The sequence below is a fragment of the Thalassophryne amazonica genome, chromosome 13 (assembly GCF_902500255.1).
Source record: "Thalassophryne amazonica chromosome 13, fThaAma1.1, whole genome shotgun sequence".
NCBI lineage: Eukaryota > Metazoa > Chordata > Actinopteri > Batrachoidiformes > Batrachoididae > Thalassophryne > Thalassophryne amazonica.
The window spans coordinates 34,983,772-35,004,174 of NC_047115.1; the positions used below are offsets into that span (position 1 = coordinate 34,983,772).

At 40.9% G+C, this 20,403-nt stretch overlaps 1 protein-coding gene across 1 annotated transcript in view; it reads left to right on the forward strand.

Annotated features, from left to right (window-relative positions):
* zcchc24 (zinc finger, CCHC domain containing 24) overlaps positions 1-20,403 on the forward strand; it is a 122,718-nt gene that overhangs the window by 30,156 nt on the left and 72,159 nt on the right. The window contains exon 3 of the mRNA XM_034185448.1: positions 6,898-7,098. Within this exon, the coding sequence (XP_034041339.1) occupies positions 6,898-7,098 (201 nt within the window). The remainder of the gene's footprint in view (positions 1-6,897; positions 7,099-20,403) is intronic.

Sequence of the window (20,403 nt, forward strand, 5' to 3'; positions counted from 1 at the left end):
GAACATGCCTCCCATCTTATTTACCATGAGTCATCCTCTGTAAAGTTCTGTCTTATTCTGTGGACACATTCAGTACTTTTCCAGCTCATAAGCACAGCTGGGCCATCTGCCAGATGTTCTAAATTCAATGTGAGAAATGATCTTGAGGGTGTTTCTGTTTTTTTTGCACAAGAGAGAGCAGTTGGAGGAAAATGATGTTTGTGACAATTTACTGTATAATAGGGTGATTCTTTAACTACGGGCACTATTGGCCTTGTAAATGTAATTTCCACCACACCATTGCCTTACAATATAAAGCGCCTTGGGGCAACTGTTTGTTGTGATTTGGCGCTATATACATGTGCTCTGATGTCACTGTTTATCTCCATAGAAACTACTCAAACAATCTTTCATACAAACTGTTTAGGGACATTACAGTGTTGTGGTGGAAATTACGGCAATAGTGTGGGACAACTACATTTTGTTTAAAAAAATCACAACAGTTGTATGACATTGAATACCCCAATTATGTTTTGATTATTTTACTGATATTTTATTCAGAGATATTTTAAAACATTAGAAAAAACGTTTCTTTACCATTCATTTTTATCATTGAAGATCAAAAGTCTGGGTGTGGGACAAGCACAAAACGGCAATATTTGCATATAATGATGCTGAAAAAAGGTGAAAAAGTCATCATAGACTACTAGAACAAATTTCTTAACACACTTTCATTGTAAAGATAACTATAAAAGTGTGACATTTCCCCTTTTTTCTGTTTTTCATACAATATGATCAAAGGACATAATAAGTGCCCGTAGTCTAAGAATGACCCAATAACGTTCATTAATTAACTTTAGTTCATGTGGTAATAGTGTCAATTTTAGTGTAAATTTATTTTATTGTTCCATATTTGTATGTGTTGTTTTTATTGTCTATTTATATCGTGTGAAGCATTTTGTGACCTTGGTCTGTGAAAATTGCTATATAAATAAAGCTTATTTACTTACTTACTTACTTACTTACTTAATAAGCACAAACTAATGGTGTTCATGTTAGGTAATGCATTAGTTAACTGTTTATTAATCATTTATTAATGCGTTCAAGTTAGGTAGTTCATTAGTAAGCATTAACTAACAGTGAATAATCATTTATTCATAGTGTTCATGTGACCAAGGTATTAATTTATAAATTATTACATTATAAAGCTACCAAACAAATTTATAAAGGATTACTAAACACAGTTAACTCTTTATTCACTGTTAGCTAATGCATACTAATGCATTAACTAATTGGAGTATCTTGGTTTGCAGTTGTCCTGGACCAAGACTTAGATCCAGGCTTTCAGTGACATTGTGAACCTGGCCATCAGAAGTGTGTTTGTATGTGGTGAAAGTGTTGAACTTGTAGAGACGTTATCCTACAATATGTCCGCAGTGACAATCATGTCCTTTGAGATCAAGAGAGGCCTGGGAAGAGCTTTTGGAGTCATGAGGTTGCTGGACAGAGGTGTTTGGCAATGCCAGTGTCTTTGCAAGAGACCAAAGGTCCAAGTTTTTAATGCTCTGGTGCTTCCTTGCAATGACTGGATGTCTTTGGTACTGGAATGACTTTGTATCAAATGAGCAGATACTTAGGGAAACTCAGATGAGGATTATCATTTGCATTGTGAGGGAGCATCAGCTTTCACATTTTGGCCATCTGGTGTGTTTCTCTGTGCTTGAACGAGCACATACGCTCAACTATGTGTTGAGCACCTCAGTTGTTTCAGAAGACCAAGGGGATGCCAGGTGCTTCACCTTACTCTGGAAGACACATGGTTACATTCGAGAGGTGAGGATGGACTGGGTGTCGGCCTCTGCGGCTGCCATCCAGGACCCAAGGCGGTTCTGTGGTGTCATGTCATGGATGTGCCAAGGCATGGCACCAGCGCATGCTCCCAGACTTGACCTGATTTGACTATTATAAAGTGTTACCCTGATGATCAAGCACATTAATTCCAACACAACAAATAAGAAATGCAATAATTTCTATATTATGTTGTGGTACTATGTGGTAATATCCAGTTGTATGCAAAAGTTTGGGCACCGCTGATAATTTTCATGATTTTCCTTTATAAATCATTGGTTGTCTGGATCAGAAATTTCAGTTAAATATATCATATAGCAGACAATCAGTGATATTTGAGAAGTGAAATGAAGTTTCTAGTATTTACAGAAAGTGTGAAATAATTATTTAAACAAAATTGGGCAGGTGCATAAATTTGGGCACCCTTGTCATTTTATTGATTTGAATACATTTAGCACTAATTATTGGAACACAAAATTGGTTTGGTAAGCTCACTGACCCTTGACCTCCTTACACGGGTGAATCCAATCATGAGAAAGGGTATTTAAGGTGGCCATTTGCAAATGTTTCCCCTCTTTGCATCTCTTCTAATGAGTAGCAACATGGGAGCCTCTAAACAACTCTCAAATGACCTGAAAACAAAGATTGTTCAACATCATGGTTTAGGGGAAGGATACAAAAAGCTATCTCAGAGATTTCAGCTGTCAGTTTCCACTGTGAGGAACATAGTGAGGAAATGGAAGACCGCAGGCACAGTACTAGTTAAGGCCTGAAGTGGCAGGCCAAGAACAATCTCAGATAAGCTGAAGCGAAGGATGGAGGGAACAGTCATAGTCAACCCACAGACCTGCTCCAAAGACCTAAAACATGATCTTGCTGCAGATAGTGTCTCTGCGCATCATTCAACTATACAGCACACTTTGCACAAAGAGATGCTGTATGATGCTGTAATGCAGAGGAAGCCTTTTCTGTGTACAGGCCACAAACAGAGTCACTTGAGGTATACTAAAGCACATTTGGACAAGCCAGCTTCATTTTGGAATAAGGTGTTGTGGACTGATGAAACTAAAATTGAGTTATTTGGACATAACAAGGGGCGGTATGCAACCTTGTCTGATAATATTGTGTCTTGTAGGCCTTAAACAACAGCGTGTATAAGAATGAACACAGAATTCTAAGAAAAACACTTGCTACCTACAGTAAAATTTGGAGGTGGTTCCATCATGCTGTGAGGTTGTGTGGCCAGTGCAGGTACTGGGAATCTTGTTAAAGTTGAGGGTCACATGGATTCCAGTCAATATCAGCAGATTCTTGAGAACAATGTTCATGAATCAGTGACAAAGTTGAAGTTGCACCAGGTCTGGATCTTTCAACAAGACAATGAACCTAAACACTGCTCAAAATCTACTAAGACATTCATGCAGAGGAACAAGTACAACGTTCTGGAATGGCCATCTCAGTCCCAGACCTGAATATTATTGAAAATCAATCAATCAGTCAATTTTTTTATATAGCGCCAAATCACAACAAACAGTTGCCCCAAGGCGCTTTATATTGTAAGGCAAGGCCATACAATAATTATGTAAAACCCCAACGGTCAAAACGACCCCCTGTGAGCAAGCACTTGGCTACAGTGGGAAGGAAAAACTCCCTTTTAACAGGAAGAAACCTCCAGCAGAACCAGGCTCAGGGAGGGGCAGTCTTCTGCTGGGACTGGTTGGGGCTGAGGGAGAGAACCAGGAAAAAGACATGCTGTGGAGGGGAGCAGAGATCGATCACTAATGATTAAATGCAGAGTGGTGCATACAGAACAAAAAGAGAAAGAAACAGTGCATCATGGGAACCCCCCAGCAGTCTACGTCTATAGCAACATAACTAAGGGATGGTTCAGGGTCACCTGATCCAGCCCTAACTATAAGCTTTAGCAAAAAGGAAAGTTTTAAGCCTAATCTTAAAAGTAGAGAGGGTGTCTGTCTCCCTGATCTGAATTGGGAGCTGGTTCCACAGGAGAGGAGCCTGAAAGCTGAAGGCTCTGCCTCCCATTCTACTCTTACAAACCCTAGGAACTACAAGTAAGCCTGCAGTCTGAGAGCGAAGCGCTCTATTGGGGTGATATGGTACTACGAGGTCCCTAAGATAAGATGGGACCTGATTATTCAAAACCTTATAAGTAAGAAGAAGAATTTTAAATTCTATTCTAGAATTAACAGGAAGCCAATGAAGAGAGGCCAATATGGGTGAGGTATGCTCTCTCCTTCTAGTCCCCGTCAGTACTCTAGCTGCAGCATTTTGAATTAACTGAAGGCTTTTTAGGGAACTTTTAGGACAACCTGATAATAATGAATTACAATAGTCCAGCCTAGAGGAAATAAATGCATGAATTAGTTTTTCAGCATCACTCTGAGACAAGACCTTTCTGATTTTAGAGATATTGCGTAAATGCAAAAAAGCAGTCCTACATATTTGTTTAATATGCACTTTGAATGACATATCCTGATCAAAAATGACTCCAAGATTTCTCACAGTATTACTAGAGGTCAGGGTAATGCCATCCAGAGTAAGGATCTGGTTAGACACCATGTTTCTAAGATTTGTGGGGCCAAGTACAATAACTTCAGTTTTATCTGAGTTTAAAAGCAGGAAATTAGAGGTCATCCATGTCTTTATGTCTGTAAGACAATCCTGCAGTTTAGCTAATTGGTGTGTGTCCTCTGGCTTCATGGATAGATAAAGCTGGGTATCATCTGCGTAACAATGAAAATTTAAGCAATACCGTCTAATAATACTGCCTAAGGGAAGCATATATAAAGTGAATAAAATTGGTCCTAGCACAGAACCTTGTGGAACTCCATAATTAACTTTAGTCTGTGAAGAAGATTCCCCATTTACATGAACAAATTGTAATCTATTAGACAAATATGATTCAAACCACCGCAGCGCAGTGCCTTTAATACCTATGGCATGCTCTAATCTCTGTAATAAAATTTTATGGTCAACAGTATCAAAAGCAGCACTGAGGTCTAACAGAACAAGCACAGAGATGAGTCCACTGTCCGAGGCCATAAGAAGATCATTTGTAACCTTCACTAATGCTGTTTCTGTACTATGATGAATTCTAAAACCTGACTGAAACTCTTCAAATAGACCATTCCTCTGCAGATGATCAGTTAGCTGTTTTACAACTACCCTTTCAAGAATTTTTGAGAGAAAAGGAAGGTTGGAGATTGGCCTATAATTAGCTAAGATAGCTGGGTCAAGTGATGGCTTTTTAAGTAATGGTTTAATTACTGCCACCTTAAAAGCCTGTGGTACATAGCCAACTAACAAAGATAGATTGATCATATTTAAGATCAAAGCATTAAATAATGGTAGGGCTTCCTTGAGCAGCCTGGTAGGAATGGGGTCTAATAAACATGTTGATGGTTTGGATGAAGTAACTAATGAAAATAACTCAGACAGAACAATCGGAGAGAAAGAGTCTAACCAAATACCGGCATCACTGAAAGCAGCCAAAGATAACGATACGTCTTTGGGATGGTTATGAGTAATTTTTTCTCTAATAGTCAAAATTTTGTTAGCAAAGAAAGTCATGAAGTCATTACTAGTTAAAGTTAATGGAATACTCAGCTCAATAGAGCTCTGACTCTTTGTCAGCCTGGCTACAGTGCTGAAAAGAAACCTGGGGTTGTTCTTATTTTCTTCAATTAGTGATGAGTAGAAAGATGTCCTAGCTTTACGGAGGGCTTTTTTATAGAGCAACAGACTCTTTTTCCAGGCTAAGTGAAGATCTTCTAAATTAGTGAGACGCCATTTCCTCTCCAACTTACGGGTTATCTGCTTTAAGCTACGAGTTTGTGAGTTATACCACGGAGTCAGACACTTCTGATTTAAAGCTCTCTTTTTCAGAGGAGCTACAGCATCCAAAGTTGTCTTCAATGAGGATGTAAAACTATTGACGAGATACTCTATCTCCCTTACAGAGTTTAGGTAGCTACTCTGCACTGTGTTGTTATATGGCATTAGAGAACATAAAGAAGGAATCATATCCTTAAATCTAGTTACAGCGCTTTCTGAAAGACTTCTAGTGTAATGAAACTTATTCCCTACTGCTGGGTAGTCCATCAGAGTAAATGTAAATGTTATTAAGAAATGACATAAGTCAGAACAAGATCTAAGATATGATTAAAGTGGTGGGTGGACTCATTTACTTTTTGAGCAAAGCCAATAGAGTCTAATAATAGATTAAATGCAGTGTTGAGGCTGTCATTCTCAGCATCTGTGTGGATGTTAAAATCGCCCACTATAATTATCTTATCTGAGCTAAGCACTAAGTCAGACAAAAGATCTGAAAATTCACAGAGAAACTCACAGTAACGACCAGGTGGACGATAGATAATAACAAATAAAACTGGTTTTTGGGACTTCCAATTTGGATGGACAAGACTAAGAGACAAGCTTTCAAATTAATTAAAGCTCTGTCTGGGTTTTTGATTAATTAATAAGCTGGAATGGAAATCTGTGGTGTGATTTTAAGTGGGCTGTCCATGCTCGGAAACCAACAAACCTGAGATGTTTTGTAAAGAAGAATGGTCCAAAATACCTTCAGCCAGAATCCAGACTCTCATTGGAAGCTATAGGAAGCGTTTAAAGGCTGTTATTTCTGCAAAAGGAGGATCTACTAAATATTGATGTATTTTTTCTGTTGGGGTGCCCAAATTTATGCACCTGCCTAATTATGTTTAAAGAATTATTGCACACTTTCTGGAAATCCTAGAAACTTTATTTCACTTCTCAAATATCGCTGTGTTTGTCTGCTATATGATATATTTAACTGAAAGTGATCCAAACAGCCAATGATTTATAAAGGAAAATCATGGAAATAATCAGGGGTGCCCAAACCTTTACATACAACTGTATTAAGAAACAGTGAATTGCATGTAAAGACAGCTCAAACCTGTTTGTAAGAACTCTAAATGCATGCACATTGGATGGAGTGTTGTGTATATGATATATGTATTTGAAAATTACAGAGTAAAGTGTAACCTTGTGTGATAATATTGTGTCTTGTAGGCCTTAAACAACAACGTGTATAAGAATGTGTCGCCCTATGGCTCCCTGAACAACATTGTGGATGGACTCAACTCCCTGACAGACCATTTTTCCGACCTTTCCCTTTCTTCAGAGCCGAGAAAACCTAACAAGAGACCACCACCCAACTACTTGTGCCACCTGTGCTTTAACAAGGGTCACTACATCAAAGACTGCCCTCAGGTAAGATACGGAACACATGTACATTATCACCAACTCTCCAAATGGCACAAATGCTTTGTGACCATGTGGATCTCATATTGATGGGAATACTTATAAATCCATTATTGAATTGCTAATATACAGTACTTAACACAATGGTGGCTCCATATTATGATGTTGGCCATGCAATGGCGATGGATGAGGGACTTGTCCAACAACTCAATCCCAGTGGCCAAATTGGTTGGAGGAGACTGGTCAAACAAGCAGCAAAGGAGGTGTTGTTTCTGAGGTTGCTCAATACTTCATCCTCGCTAAATCATATGGACACGGTTCAAGCAACAAACAAACAAACTGAAGACAACCTACCGAGACCTGGTCAAGCAATACAACAGGAAACTGTTACTGAATTACTGAAAAGCTATAAGATTTGTCAAGTGCACCTGACAAACGTCCTGTCACCTGTTTTGTATTTTTTAGACAACAGCATATCATGTGACGTAAGTAACCTTCTTAATTTGCCTCAGCTGAAAACAGGTTGGTGTCCAACTCTGAATCGCACTGCTTTAGTGTGCACATGCACAGCTAAACTGCCTCATCAAATCTGTGCTGGTATGAGGGGCGCCTTAAAATCTCATGTTGCGTTGAAAAACAGCACATCATGGAAACTCAAGATGCTCAAAATAGAGTTTCAGTATAATTTTAAATGCATTATCTGAGGAATCTTTGGTGACTTTTCATGTGGTTGACGATGAAGCTAAAAGATTTGCTTGATGCAGGCATTCTCTGTCTCTCTATCCCGCTCTCTCTCCACTTCTGGTCTGACCTACTTGTTAAACAGCCTGGCCTCTGTCTTTTCTCATCGTGTGTGTGTGTGTGTGTGTACATGCTTGTGTGCATCTTAACTGCCACGGGACTGCATTACTTTGCATGTAATTATTGGTTATTCATTAAAACTCAGAGATAAATTATGTTTCAACATTGGGAAAAATCGTCAGATGCTGAGTGTGCGTTATTTGATTTTATAAGAAGTAGCCAAAGATAATATTGTAGATAAACCTACAGGTTTACAGAAACGTTAGTTCAACTTTCTCCTTTTTCACTGATTCCGTCTGTTTTGACGCAGGTGTGTCTTAAAGAGTATCCTGGAAAATCCAGCTCAAATAGTTTATTCTCCAAAGTGTTGCTGGTTGATACGGGCTGTTTTCTGTATGGTAGTATCATCAACTTCAAAAAAAGAAAATTCTATACTGCATATGAGAGAGAAAGAGGAAAAATGTGTCCTGAGTTACAAATGAGCTGTGCTGAAAAATGATGCTAATGTGGAAGTGCCACATCTTGCAGTTCCTTGAATGGCCACTTGAGGCTGGCTCCAAAAGTATGTCACTCCCCATAGAATCCCATGTTAAAATCCCCAAATTTACAGCAGAAATAAACATGCTTACAGTCCACCCAGCTGGAAATGGGTACCAGCCTTGCCTGGGGAAGTAATCTACGATGAATTAGCATCCTGTCCAGGTATAGCTGCAGACCCTCACCTGATTCAGCCTGCAGTTTCCAGTGATAAGCACCAGCCCGATGGACCCCGGGCCCTGTATGGGACTTACTTCTACTTTTTCTTCTTCATTTGGTTCTAAATGAAAATATGATATTTGGAGGCCTAAACTGGCCTCAGTCCCAAACAGCTGTTGTTGACCCTCCTGGGCTGTGGGTGTATGCTAATGTCCACATCTGCAAATATTCTACTCGTGTAAATTTTGTTTCACGGGAGTGTGAAGTTACAGGAGATGATAAGGAATGTTCAATAAAATTGGCACTGTGAGTATCCGTGTTTGGACTGAGATTGTGATGAAAACAGGAACACTGTCATTTAGCAGTGGAATTGTGAAATTTTTAAAAGTTGTTTTTTTTGGTTGAACTCGTAATTCTTAATAATTCCTCCTATCTCTCTTTTTCTCTCACATTCTCTCTCTCTCTCTCTGTTTTTCCTCTTGCTGAATTCTGTTCAGTGTTTTTGTGGGTGAGGTACAAGTGCCAAACCCGAGAACTGAGTTTCCTTTGCATGGAATGGTAATGAAGAGCAGATGTGAGAATAAAATGCTTTGACTCGCTTTATGATATACACTCAACAAAAATATAAAGGCAACACTTTTGGTTGTGCTCCCATTTTGTATGAGATGAACTCAAAGATCTAAAACTTTTTCCACATACACAATATCACCATTTCCCTCAAATATTGTTCACAAACCAGTCTAAATCTGTGATAGTGAGCACTTCTCCTTTGCTGAGATAATCCATCCCACCTCACAGGTGTGCCATATCAAGATGCTGATTAGACACCATGATTAGTGCACAGGTGTGCCTTAGACTGCCCACAATAATAGGCCACTCTGAAAGGTGCAGTTTTATCACACAGCACAATGCCACAGATGTCGCAAGATTTGAGGGAGCGTGCAATTGGCATGCTGACAGCAGGAATGTCAACCAGAGCTGTTGCTCGTGTATTGAATGTTAATTTCTCTACCATAAGCCGTCTCCAAAGGCGTTTCAGAGAATTTGGCAGTACATCCAACCAGCCTCACAACCGCAGACCACGTGTAACCACACCAGCTCAGGGCCTCCACATCCAGCATGTTCACCTCCAAGATCGTCTGAGACCAGCCACTCGGACAGCTGCTGAAACAATCGGTTTGCATAACCAAAGAATTTCTGCACAAACTGTCAGAAACCGTCTCAGGGAAGCTCATCTGCATGCTCGTCGTCCTCATCGGGGTCTCGACCTGACTCCAGTTCGTCGTCGTAACCGACTTGAGTGGGCAAATGCTCACATTCGCTGGCGTTTGGCACGTTGGAGAGGTGTTCTCTTCACGGATGAATCCCGGTTCACACTGTCCAGGGCAGATGGCAGACAGCGTGTGTGGCATCGTGTGGGTGAGCGGTTTTCTGATGTCAATGTTGTGGATCGAGTGGCCCATGGTGGCGGTGGGGTTATGGTATGGGCAGGCGTCTGTTATGGACGAAGAACACAGGTGCATTTTATTGATGGCATTTTGAATGCACAGAGATACCGTGACAAGATCCTGAGGCCCATTGTTGTGCCATACATCCAAGAACATCACCTCATGTTGCAGCAGGATAATGCACAGCCCCATGTTGCAAGGATCTGTACACAATTCTTGGAAGCTGAAAATGTCCCAGTTCTTGCATGGCCGGCATACTCACCGGACATGTCACCCCTTGAGCATGTTTGGGATGCTCTGGACCGGCGTATACGACAGCGTGTACCAGTTCCTGCCAATATCCAGCAACTTCGCACAGCCATTGAAGAGGAGTGGACCAACATTCCACAGGCCACAATTGACAACCTGATCAACTCTATGCGAAGGAGATGTGTTGCACTGCATGAGGCAAATGGTGGTCACACCAGATACTGACTGGTATCCCCCCCCCCCAATAAAACAAAACTGCACCTTTCAGAGTGGTCTTTTATTGTGGGCAGTCTAAGGCACACCTGTGCACTTATCATGGTGTCTAATCAGCATCTTGGTATGGCACACCTGTGAGGTGGGATGGATTATCTCAGCAAAGGAGAAGTGCTCACTATCACAGATTTAGACTGGTTTGTGAACAATATTTGAGGGAAATGGTAATATTGTGTATGTGCAAAAAGTTTTAGATCTTTGAGTTCATCTCATACAAAATGGGAGCAAAACCAAAAGTGTTGCGTTTATATTTTTTGTTGAGTGTATGATGACTGGTCCCAGGAGGTCTCTAAAAGACCTGTGTTATGATGAAATATCTTGTGGACACTTCTAAATGCATATGTGTGGGAATTAGCTCATCTATTGACAGCTCTGGTGGGGGTTTTGGGTCATGCTATATCAATCAATCAATCAATCAACTTTTTTCTTGTATAGCGCCAAATCACAACAAACAGTTGCCCCAAGGCGCTCCACATTGCAAGGCAAGGCCATACAATAATTATGAAACACAGTCTACGTCTAAAGCAACATAACCAAGGGATGGTCCAGGGTCACCCGATCCAGCCCTAACTATAAGCCTTAGCGAAAAGGAAAGTTTTAAGCCTAATCTTAAAAGTAGAGAGGGTATCTGTCTCCCTGATCTGAATTGGGAGCTGGTTCCACAGGAGAGGAGCCTGAAAGCTGAAGGCTCTGCCTCCCATTCTACTCTTACAAACCCTAGGAACTACAAGTAAGCCCGCAGTCTGAGAGCGAAGCGCTCTAATGGGGTAATATGGTACTACGAGGTCCCTAAGATAAGATGGGACCTGATTATTCAAAACCTTATAAGTAAGAAGAAGAATTTTAAATTCTATTCTAGCATTAACAGGAAGCCAATGAAGGGAGGCCAACACGGGTGAGATATGCTCTCTCCTGCTAGTCCCCGTCAGTACTCTAGCTGCAGCATTCTGAACCAACTGAAGGCTTTTTAGGGAACTTTTAGGACAACCTGATAATAATGAATTACAATAGTCCAGCCTAGAGGAAACAAATGCATGAATTAGTTTTTCAGCATCACTCTGAGACAAGACCTTTCTGATTTTAGAGATATTGCGTAAATGCAAAAAGGCAGTCCTACATATTTGTTTAATATGCGCTTTGAATGACATATCCTGATCAAAAATAACTCCAAGATTTCTCACAGTATTACTAGAGATCAGGGAAATGCCATCCAGAGTAACGATCTGGTTAGACACCATGCTTCTAAGATTTGTGGGGCCAAGTACAATAACTTCAGTTTTATCTGAGTTTAAAAGCAGGAAATTAGAGGTCATCCATGTCTTTATGTCTGTAAGACAATCCTGCAGTTTAGCTAATTGGTGCGTATCCTCTGGCTTCATGGATAGATAAAGCTGGGTATCATCTGCGTAACAATGAAAATTTAAGCAATACCGTCTAATAATACTGCCCAAGGGAAGCATGTATAAAGTGAATAAAATTGGTCCTAGCACAGAACCTTGTGGAACTCCATAATTAACTTTAGTCTGTGAAGAAGATTCCCCATTTACATGAACAAACTGTAATCTATTAGACAAATATGATTCAAACCACCGCAGCGCAATGCCTTTAATACCTATGACATGCTCTAATCTCTGTAATAAAATTTTATGGTCAACAGTATCAAAAGCAGCACTGAGGTCCAACAGAACAAGCACAGAGATAAGTCCACTGTCCGAAGCCATAAGAAGATCATTTGTAACCTTCACTAATGCTGTTTCTGTACTATGATGAATTCTAAAACCTGACTGAAACTCTTCAAATAGACCATTCCTCTGCAGGTGATCAGTTAGCTGTTTTACAACTACCCTCTCAAGAATCTTTGAGAGAAAAGGAAGGTTGGAGATTGGCCTATAATTAGCTAAGATAGCTGGGTCAAGTGATGGCTTTTTAAGTAATGGTTTAATTACTGCCACCTTAAAGGCCTGTGGTACATAACCAACTAACAAAGATAGATTGATCATATTTAAGATTGAAGCATTAAATAATGGTAGGACTTCCTTGAGCAGCCTGGCAGGAATGGGGTCTAATAAGCATGTTGATGGTTTGGATGAAGTAACTAATGAAAATAACTCAGACAGAACAATCGGAGAGAAAGAGTCTAACCAAATACCGGCATCACTGAAAGCAGCCAAAGATAACGATACATCTTTGGGATGGTTATGAGTAATTTTTTCTCTAATAGTCAAAATTTTGTTAGCAAAGAAAGTCATGAAGTCATTACTAGTTAAAGTTAATGGAATACTCAGCTCAATAGAGCTCTGACTCTTTGTCAGCCTGGCTACAGTGCTGAAAAGAAACCTGGGGTTGTTCTTATTTTCTTCAATTAGTGATGAGTAGAAAGATGTCCTAGCTTCACGAAGGGCTTTCTTATAGAGCAACAAACTCTTTTTCCAGGCTAAGTGAAGATCTTCTAAATTAGTGAGACGCCATTTCCTCTCCAACTTACGGGTTATCTGCTTTAAGCTACGAGTTTGTGAGTTATACCACGGAGTCAGACACTTCTGATTTAAAGCTCTCTTTTTCAGAGGAGCTACAGCATCCAAAGTTGTCTTCAATGAGGATGTAAAACTATTGACAAGATACTCTAACTCCCTTACAGAGTTTAGGTAGCTACTCTGCTCTGTGTTGGTATATGACATTAGAGAACATAAAGAAGGAATCATATCCTTAAACCTAGTTACAGCGCTTTCTGAAAGACTTCTAGTGTAATGAAACTTATTCCCCACTGCAGGGTAGTCCATCAAGGTAAATGTAAATGTTATTAAAAAATGATCAGACAAAAGGGAGTTTTCAGGGAATACTGTTAAGTCTTCTATTTCCATACCATAAGTCAGAACAAGATCTAAAATATGATTAAAGTGGTGGGTGGACTCATTTACTTTTTGAGCAAAGCCGATAGAGTCTAATAATAGATTAAATGCAGTGTTGAGGCTGTCATTCTCAGCATCTGTGTGGATGTTAAAATCGCCCACTATAATTATCTTATCTGAGCTAAGCACTAAGTCAGACAAAAGGTCTGAAAATTCACAGAGAAACTCACAGTAACGACCAGGTGGACGATAGATAATAACAAATAAAACTGGTTTTTGGGACTTCCAATTTGGATGGACAAGACTAAGAGACAAGCTTTCAAATGAATTAAAGCTCTGTCTAGGTTTTTGATTAATTAATAAGCTGGAATGGAAGATTGCTGCTAATCCTCCGCCCCGGCCCGTGCTACGAGCATTCTGACAGTTAGTGTGACTCGGGGGTGTTGACTCATTTAAACTAACATATTCATCCTGCTGTAACCAAGTTTCTGTTAGGCAGAATAAATCAATACGTTGATCAATTATTATATCATTTACCAACAGGGACTTAGAAGAAAGAGACCTAATGTTTAATAGACCACATTTAACTGTTTTAGTCTGTGGTGCAATTGAAGGTGCTATATTATTTTTTCTTTTTGAATTTTTATGCTTAAATAGATTTTTGCTAGTTATTGGTGGTCTGGGAGCAGGCACCGTCTCTACGGGGATGGGGTAATAGGGGGATGGCAGGGGGAGAGAAGCTGCAGAGAGGTGTATAAGACCACAGCTCTGCCTCCTGGTCCCAACGCTAGACAGTCACAGTTTGGAGGATCCCAAAAAATTGGCCAGATTTCTAGAAATGAGAGCTGCTCCCTCTAAAGTGGGATGGATGCCGTCTCTCCTAACAAGACCAGGTTTTCCCCAGAAGCTTTGCCAATTATCAATGAAGCCCACCTCATTTTTTGGACACCACTCAGACAGCCAGCAATTCAAGGAGAACATGCGGCTAAACATGTCACTCCCGGTCTGATTGGGGAGGGGCCCAGAGAAAACAACAGAGTCCGACATTGTTTTTGCAAAGTTACACACCGATTCAATGTTAATTTTAGTGACCTCCGATTGGCGTAACCGAGTGTCATTACTGCCGACGTGAATTACAATCTTACCAAATTTACACTTAGCCTTAGCCAGCAATTTCAAATGTCCTTCGATGTCGCCTGCTCTGGCCCCCGGAAGACAATTGACAATGGTTGCTGGTGTCGCTAACTTCACATTTCTCAAAACAGAGTCGCCAATAACCAGAGTTTGATCCTCGGCGAGTGTATCGTCGAGTGGGGAAAAACAGTTAGAGATGTGAACGGGTTGACGGTGTACACGGGGCTTCTGTTTAGGGCTACGCTTCCTCCTCACAGTCACCCAGTCAGCCTGCCTTCCCGACTGCACGGGGTCTGCCAGGGGGGAACTAACGGCGGCTAAGCTACCTTGGTCCGCACCGACTACAGGGGCCTGGCTAGCTGTAGAATTTTCCACGGTGCGGAGCCGAGCCTCCAATTCGCCCAGCCTGGCCTCCAAAGCTACGAATAAGCTGCACTTATTACATGTACCGTTACTGCTAAAAGAGGCCGAGGAATAACTAAACATTTCACACCCAGAGCAGAAAAGTACGGGAGAGACAGGAGAAGCCGCCATGCTAAAACGGCTAAGAGCTAGTAGCTACGCTAAGCTAGCGGATTCCCAAACAGGGAATCCGACACTAGACAGGCTGTGGAGCAGCACAGGTAACGCACGACAACAGTGCTAAAATAAAATAAAAATCCACTAGACAGGCTGTGGAGCAGCACAGGTAACGCACAACAACAGTGCTAAAAAATAAAATAAAATAAAAATAAAAATCCACTGGACAGGCTGTGGAGCAGCACAGGCAACGCACGACAACAGTGCTAAAACAAAATAAAAATCCACTAGACAGGCTGTGGAGCAGCACAGGTAACGCACGACAACAGTGCTAAAATAAAATAAAAATCCACTAGACAGGCTGTGGAGCAGCACAGGTAACGCACAACAACAGTGCTAAAAAATAAAATAAAATAAAAATAAAAATCCACTGGACAGGCTGTGGAGCAGCACAGGTAACGCACAACAACAGTGCTAAAAAATAAAATAAAATAAAAATAAAAATCCACTGGACAGGCTGTGGAGCAGCACAGGCAACGCACGACAACAGTGCTAAAACAAAATAAAAATCCACTAGACAGGCTGTGGAGCAGCACAGGTAACGCACTACAACAGTGCTAAAACAAAATAGAAATCCACTAGACAGGCTGTGGAGCAGCACAGGTAACGCACAACAACAGTGCTAAAACAAAATAAAAATCCACTAGACAGGCTGTGCGACAACAGTTGCTAAAACAAATAAAAATCCACTAGACAGGCTGTGGAGCAGCACAGGTAACGCACTACAACAGTGCTAAAACAAATAGAAATCCACTAGACAGGCTGTGGAGCAGCACAGGTAACGCACAACAACAGTGCTAAAACAAAATAAAAATCCACTAGACAGGCTGTGGAGCAGCACAGGTAACGCACAACAACAGTGCTAAAACAAAATAAAAATCCACTAGACAGGTTGTGGAGCAGCACAGGTAATGCACGACAACAGTGCTAAAACAAAATAAAAATCCACTAGACAGGCTGTGGAGCAGCACAGGTAACGCACAACAACAGTGCTAAAACAAAATAAAAATCCACTGGACAGGCTGTGGAGCAGCACAGGTAACGCACAACAACAGTGCTAAAAAATAAAATAAAATAAAAATCCACTGGACAGGCTGTGGAGCAGCACAGGCAACGCACGACAACAGTGCTAAAACAAAATAAAAATCCACTAGACAGGCTGTGGAGCAGCACAGGTAACGCACGACAACAGCGCTAAATAAAAATCCACTGGACAGGCTGTGGAGCAGCACAGGTAACGCACGACAACAGTGGTAAAAATAAAATAAAAATCCACTGAACAGGCTGTGGAGCAGCACAGGTAACGCACGACAACAGCGCCCAAAAAAATAAAATAAAAATCAAAATCCACTGGACAGGCTGTGGAGCAGCACAGGTAACGCACGACAACAGTGGTAAAAAATAAAATAAAAATCCACTGGACAGGCTGTGGAGCAGCACAGGTAAGGCACGACAACAGTGCTAAAAATAAAATAAAAATCCACTGGACAGGCTGTGGAGCCTGTTCAGTGGATCATGTACCATGTAAGTGTTTCCTTTAAGTAATAGAATAGTTGTTAATTGATCTAATTACATTGATACTCATATTGGTTTCTGCTTTTCATTTTTATAGTGGTCGTTGAGGTACCATTTTAATATGAAATCTTCAAAAAAAAAAACTTTATATCATGTTATCTCTCTCTCAGTCAGAACCATAAGTATTTGTACAGTCACACAATTTTGTTATTTTGCGTCTGCACAGCCCCTCAGTGGAGTTTAAAAATGACACATTCAAGATGTCCTTGGCTTTTAGCTTTCATTCAGTTAATTGCACAAAAATATCACATCACTCATTTAGGAATTGCAGCCATTTTTATACACTTTCCATCCATTTACAGAGGCCAAAAAATTTTGGACATACCCTAGTTTAAGAATGATTAATAATACAGATCATCACTTTTAAAGCCAACTTTCTTTAGACATGCCAGGGGATGGATACATAAAGATTTCCAAGTCACTGAATATCTCTTGGATGTCACTTACATCAATTATTAAGAAATACAGTCATTATGGTACTGCAGCCAGTCTGCTCTGTGTAAGCCTGATCCCGTCAGATCTTAAAAAGCTAAGCAGAGTAGGTCCTGGTTAGTAATTGCATGTTTCTCCAGGTGCAACTGGAATTGCATCAGGAAGGGCATCCATTGTAAAACTTGTGCCAAATCGCAATGCAAATCAGTGCTGGATCTACTGTGGCCACCCTGAACAAATGTGAGCAGTTGAATGGACATCACCACCACAGTCAGTATGATACTGTTTGGTAAATCTGTCTGAAGTGTTCAGTTCTCAAACACTGAGCGACTGTGAGTAAGGGGAGCCACTAGGGTACCCATGATAACTATGAGGGCCCCTTCACACATAGTGCGAATTTGGTTGATTTGCGCATAAAGTGCACATGAAGCAGGCATCGTATGATAAACATGTAAAATTGCAGCTGCTTCTAATGCCTCGTACACCGGTTGCTACAACTGTTTGCGCACACCAGCGGCTGAAAGACAGAGTGTGCGAGCCCATCGAACCTTCTCGTGTCAGGTATCTCGTGTCAAATTCCAAATGACACACATGAACATGTAACACCGGTTGCATGGCACTTAGAAAATGTGTGGCCATTCGTACTATTGTCACGACAACAGTCAGCATACAATCACTGTTGTGCTGGTAGTTAAATTTGTCTAAGTGCCCCACGAGTGTGGTTTTGCAAACAGATATAGAGTGATGCATTAGTCTGTGCACTGAACTGACAGGAAGTGTGGCCGCCAACAGAAGCGGCTGTGGAGATCTGTTATTCTGGACATCCCAGCTGGACAACACGTACTGTGTTTGGACGGACATGGACTAACAGCTGCCCACTGTGATGCACGTATGTCTGCTTGCTGTCATTACGTGGACATAAATAAAAACATATCGCTGTTGTGATGGGCTGCAGCGAGTGAGCGCGTGCACATTGACAAGTTACCCCCAGGTTGAAATGGACCGTCAGATCATAACACACAACTGGCGATCTGACTGTCATGTCACCCACGTGAGCTCTGTTTCACATGATGTGGTGTCAGTCCTGCGGCATGCCATCCACATGACACGTGTCGAGCAGGACATGCGCGCGGGGCGGCTGGACACACCAGACAAGTAGATGTGGATATGAGAATGCACTGCCACATCATTCATGTCATTTCATGACTGTACGACTGTGACCATGGGTCATCTACAGAGGAACGGACGGATCATATTTGTATTGTCTGCTTGATAAGAGGGATTCAATAACGTGATGTTTTTATATGGTATGTGTTTTTATTTTTTTTAAATACGTCCATGTCCTTCCTGATATTAGGCATTTTCCTGCACTTTTCACAGGAGAGCGATGGTAGCTCAGTGGTAAAGTTTCTGACTGGCAATCAGAGCTTTTGGAAAGCTTGGGTTCCAATCCCGTGGGTGACATGTATTTTTTATTTATTTATTTTCACAGCAGCTGCGTGATGTGGTTACACTGCTGCTCACACTGTGTTCCCGTGTGCCTGAAACTGTCACAACGTGTATTTTAAATTTTTTTAATTTATTTTTCTTCACAGCAGCTGCGCGATGTGTAACTACATTGTGCAGCTCCTCACGCTTGTTCCCACATGCACGAACTGTCGTAGTGGCATCGTGCACGCCTGCCTGTCAGCGTGATGTGTTGTGGTTCACTCATATGAGCTGTTCCAACGGGAGTAGCCCTGAGTTGTACGTATTTGCACTATGTGTGAAGGGGCCCTGAAGTAGTTGTAGGTGTCTGTGGATATGATGGGATAAATTGTGCATACCACATCTTTTTGGGGGGTTGTACCAGCTTCATGGTGGAGTGGAACAGACAGATTTTCAATCAAGAAGATTATTCAAATCTACACTTGAGTCGCCCTTGTGACTTTTGGAAAACTGTGGGTAAAATTTCAAATTTCTTTTTTTTTCTTTTTATAAATCTTTCTCTGTGCCACTCCACCATGAAGCTGTGACTAGTGATGTAACAGACAAAAGATGCACAATGCAAAGCTTCTCTAATCACAGCCACAAAAGCCTACAGTTAATTTAAAGTTGTCATGGGTGTCTTGGTTGCTTACCTCACTCAACGTCTTGCACGGTCTCTCAGGATTTGAGTACTGCCTACTGTAGACAGATTTACTGTACAGTACCATACCATTTGTATTTCTTAATGATTGTTGTAAAGAAAGTCCAAGACACTTTCATTATCTTGTAACTGTTCATATATCCATCCCCTGACTTGTCAAAAGAAAACTGGCGCTTATATTAACAGTACTTCTTATGTTTAGTTTGTCCAATCACTTAGGGCCTCCAAAAATGTTGGGACTATATATACAATTGGCCATACTTTCTAAATAGTAGATGCAATATTTTTGGTAAATCCTTTGAATTAAAGTTGAAAGTTTAAACTATATGCACATCTTGTTTCCATTACAGTGTGGTTTCCAGAGTCAAAATGACTAAAAAAAGAAAAGAAAAAGGAAAGAAGTCACTGTCCAAACTCTTTTGGACCTCACTATAGGTGTTAACCATTGAAGGCTGCACCTCAAATCTCACCGCCTTCTGGTTTTTATTTCAGCTGTTCGTTGAACTGCCAGCAGTAACTCAAAAAACAGCCATCTGCACACCTACACAGTTCAGCACCATCTCGGTTATTTATCTCTCACAGGGACTTTTTCTTCCATAAATTTGCCTTCCAGTTGTGCTACATCACTTACACTATTACCCAGTTACCTGTCATTGCATGCCACATCCAGTTCAGCCTTGCTTAGTCAGTTAATGACCCAAATAGCAGATGTGACACATGTTCAAAGAAAAAATATGTCTTTTTAATGGCAGTAACAATTTCCTTTGCCGAGACTTGTATTGTTTTCCATTCGATAAATTATCACTGCGTTGGTCTGCAGAAGGTGAAGTCATCAATTGTGTGTCATCGGAGTCACTGCTATTTGCTTTCACTGGAAAGGAAATGTTTTAGAGGATGAATGTTCTGCGACTGACATTTACATTGTTCATCCTCTGCATCCTTAGCATGTTTTATTGTGCTGATTTTTTGAGGAGCTGGGCAATATCAAAATTAAATAATCGGGTGAGAGTAGAGCAGGTGGATGTGAAAACATGCAGGGTAGGTGCCCTCCAGCAACAGATTTGGACAGCCCTGATTTAGACTGTCCAGTCATGTGACCAGTAAAATATAAAGCAGAAGCAGTAATGTCAAGTTCAAAGTTCAACTTTGA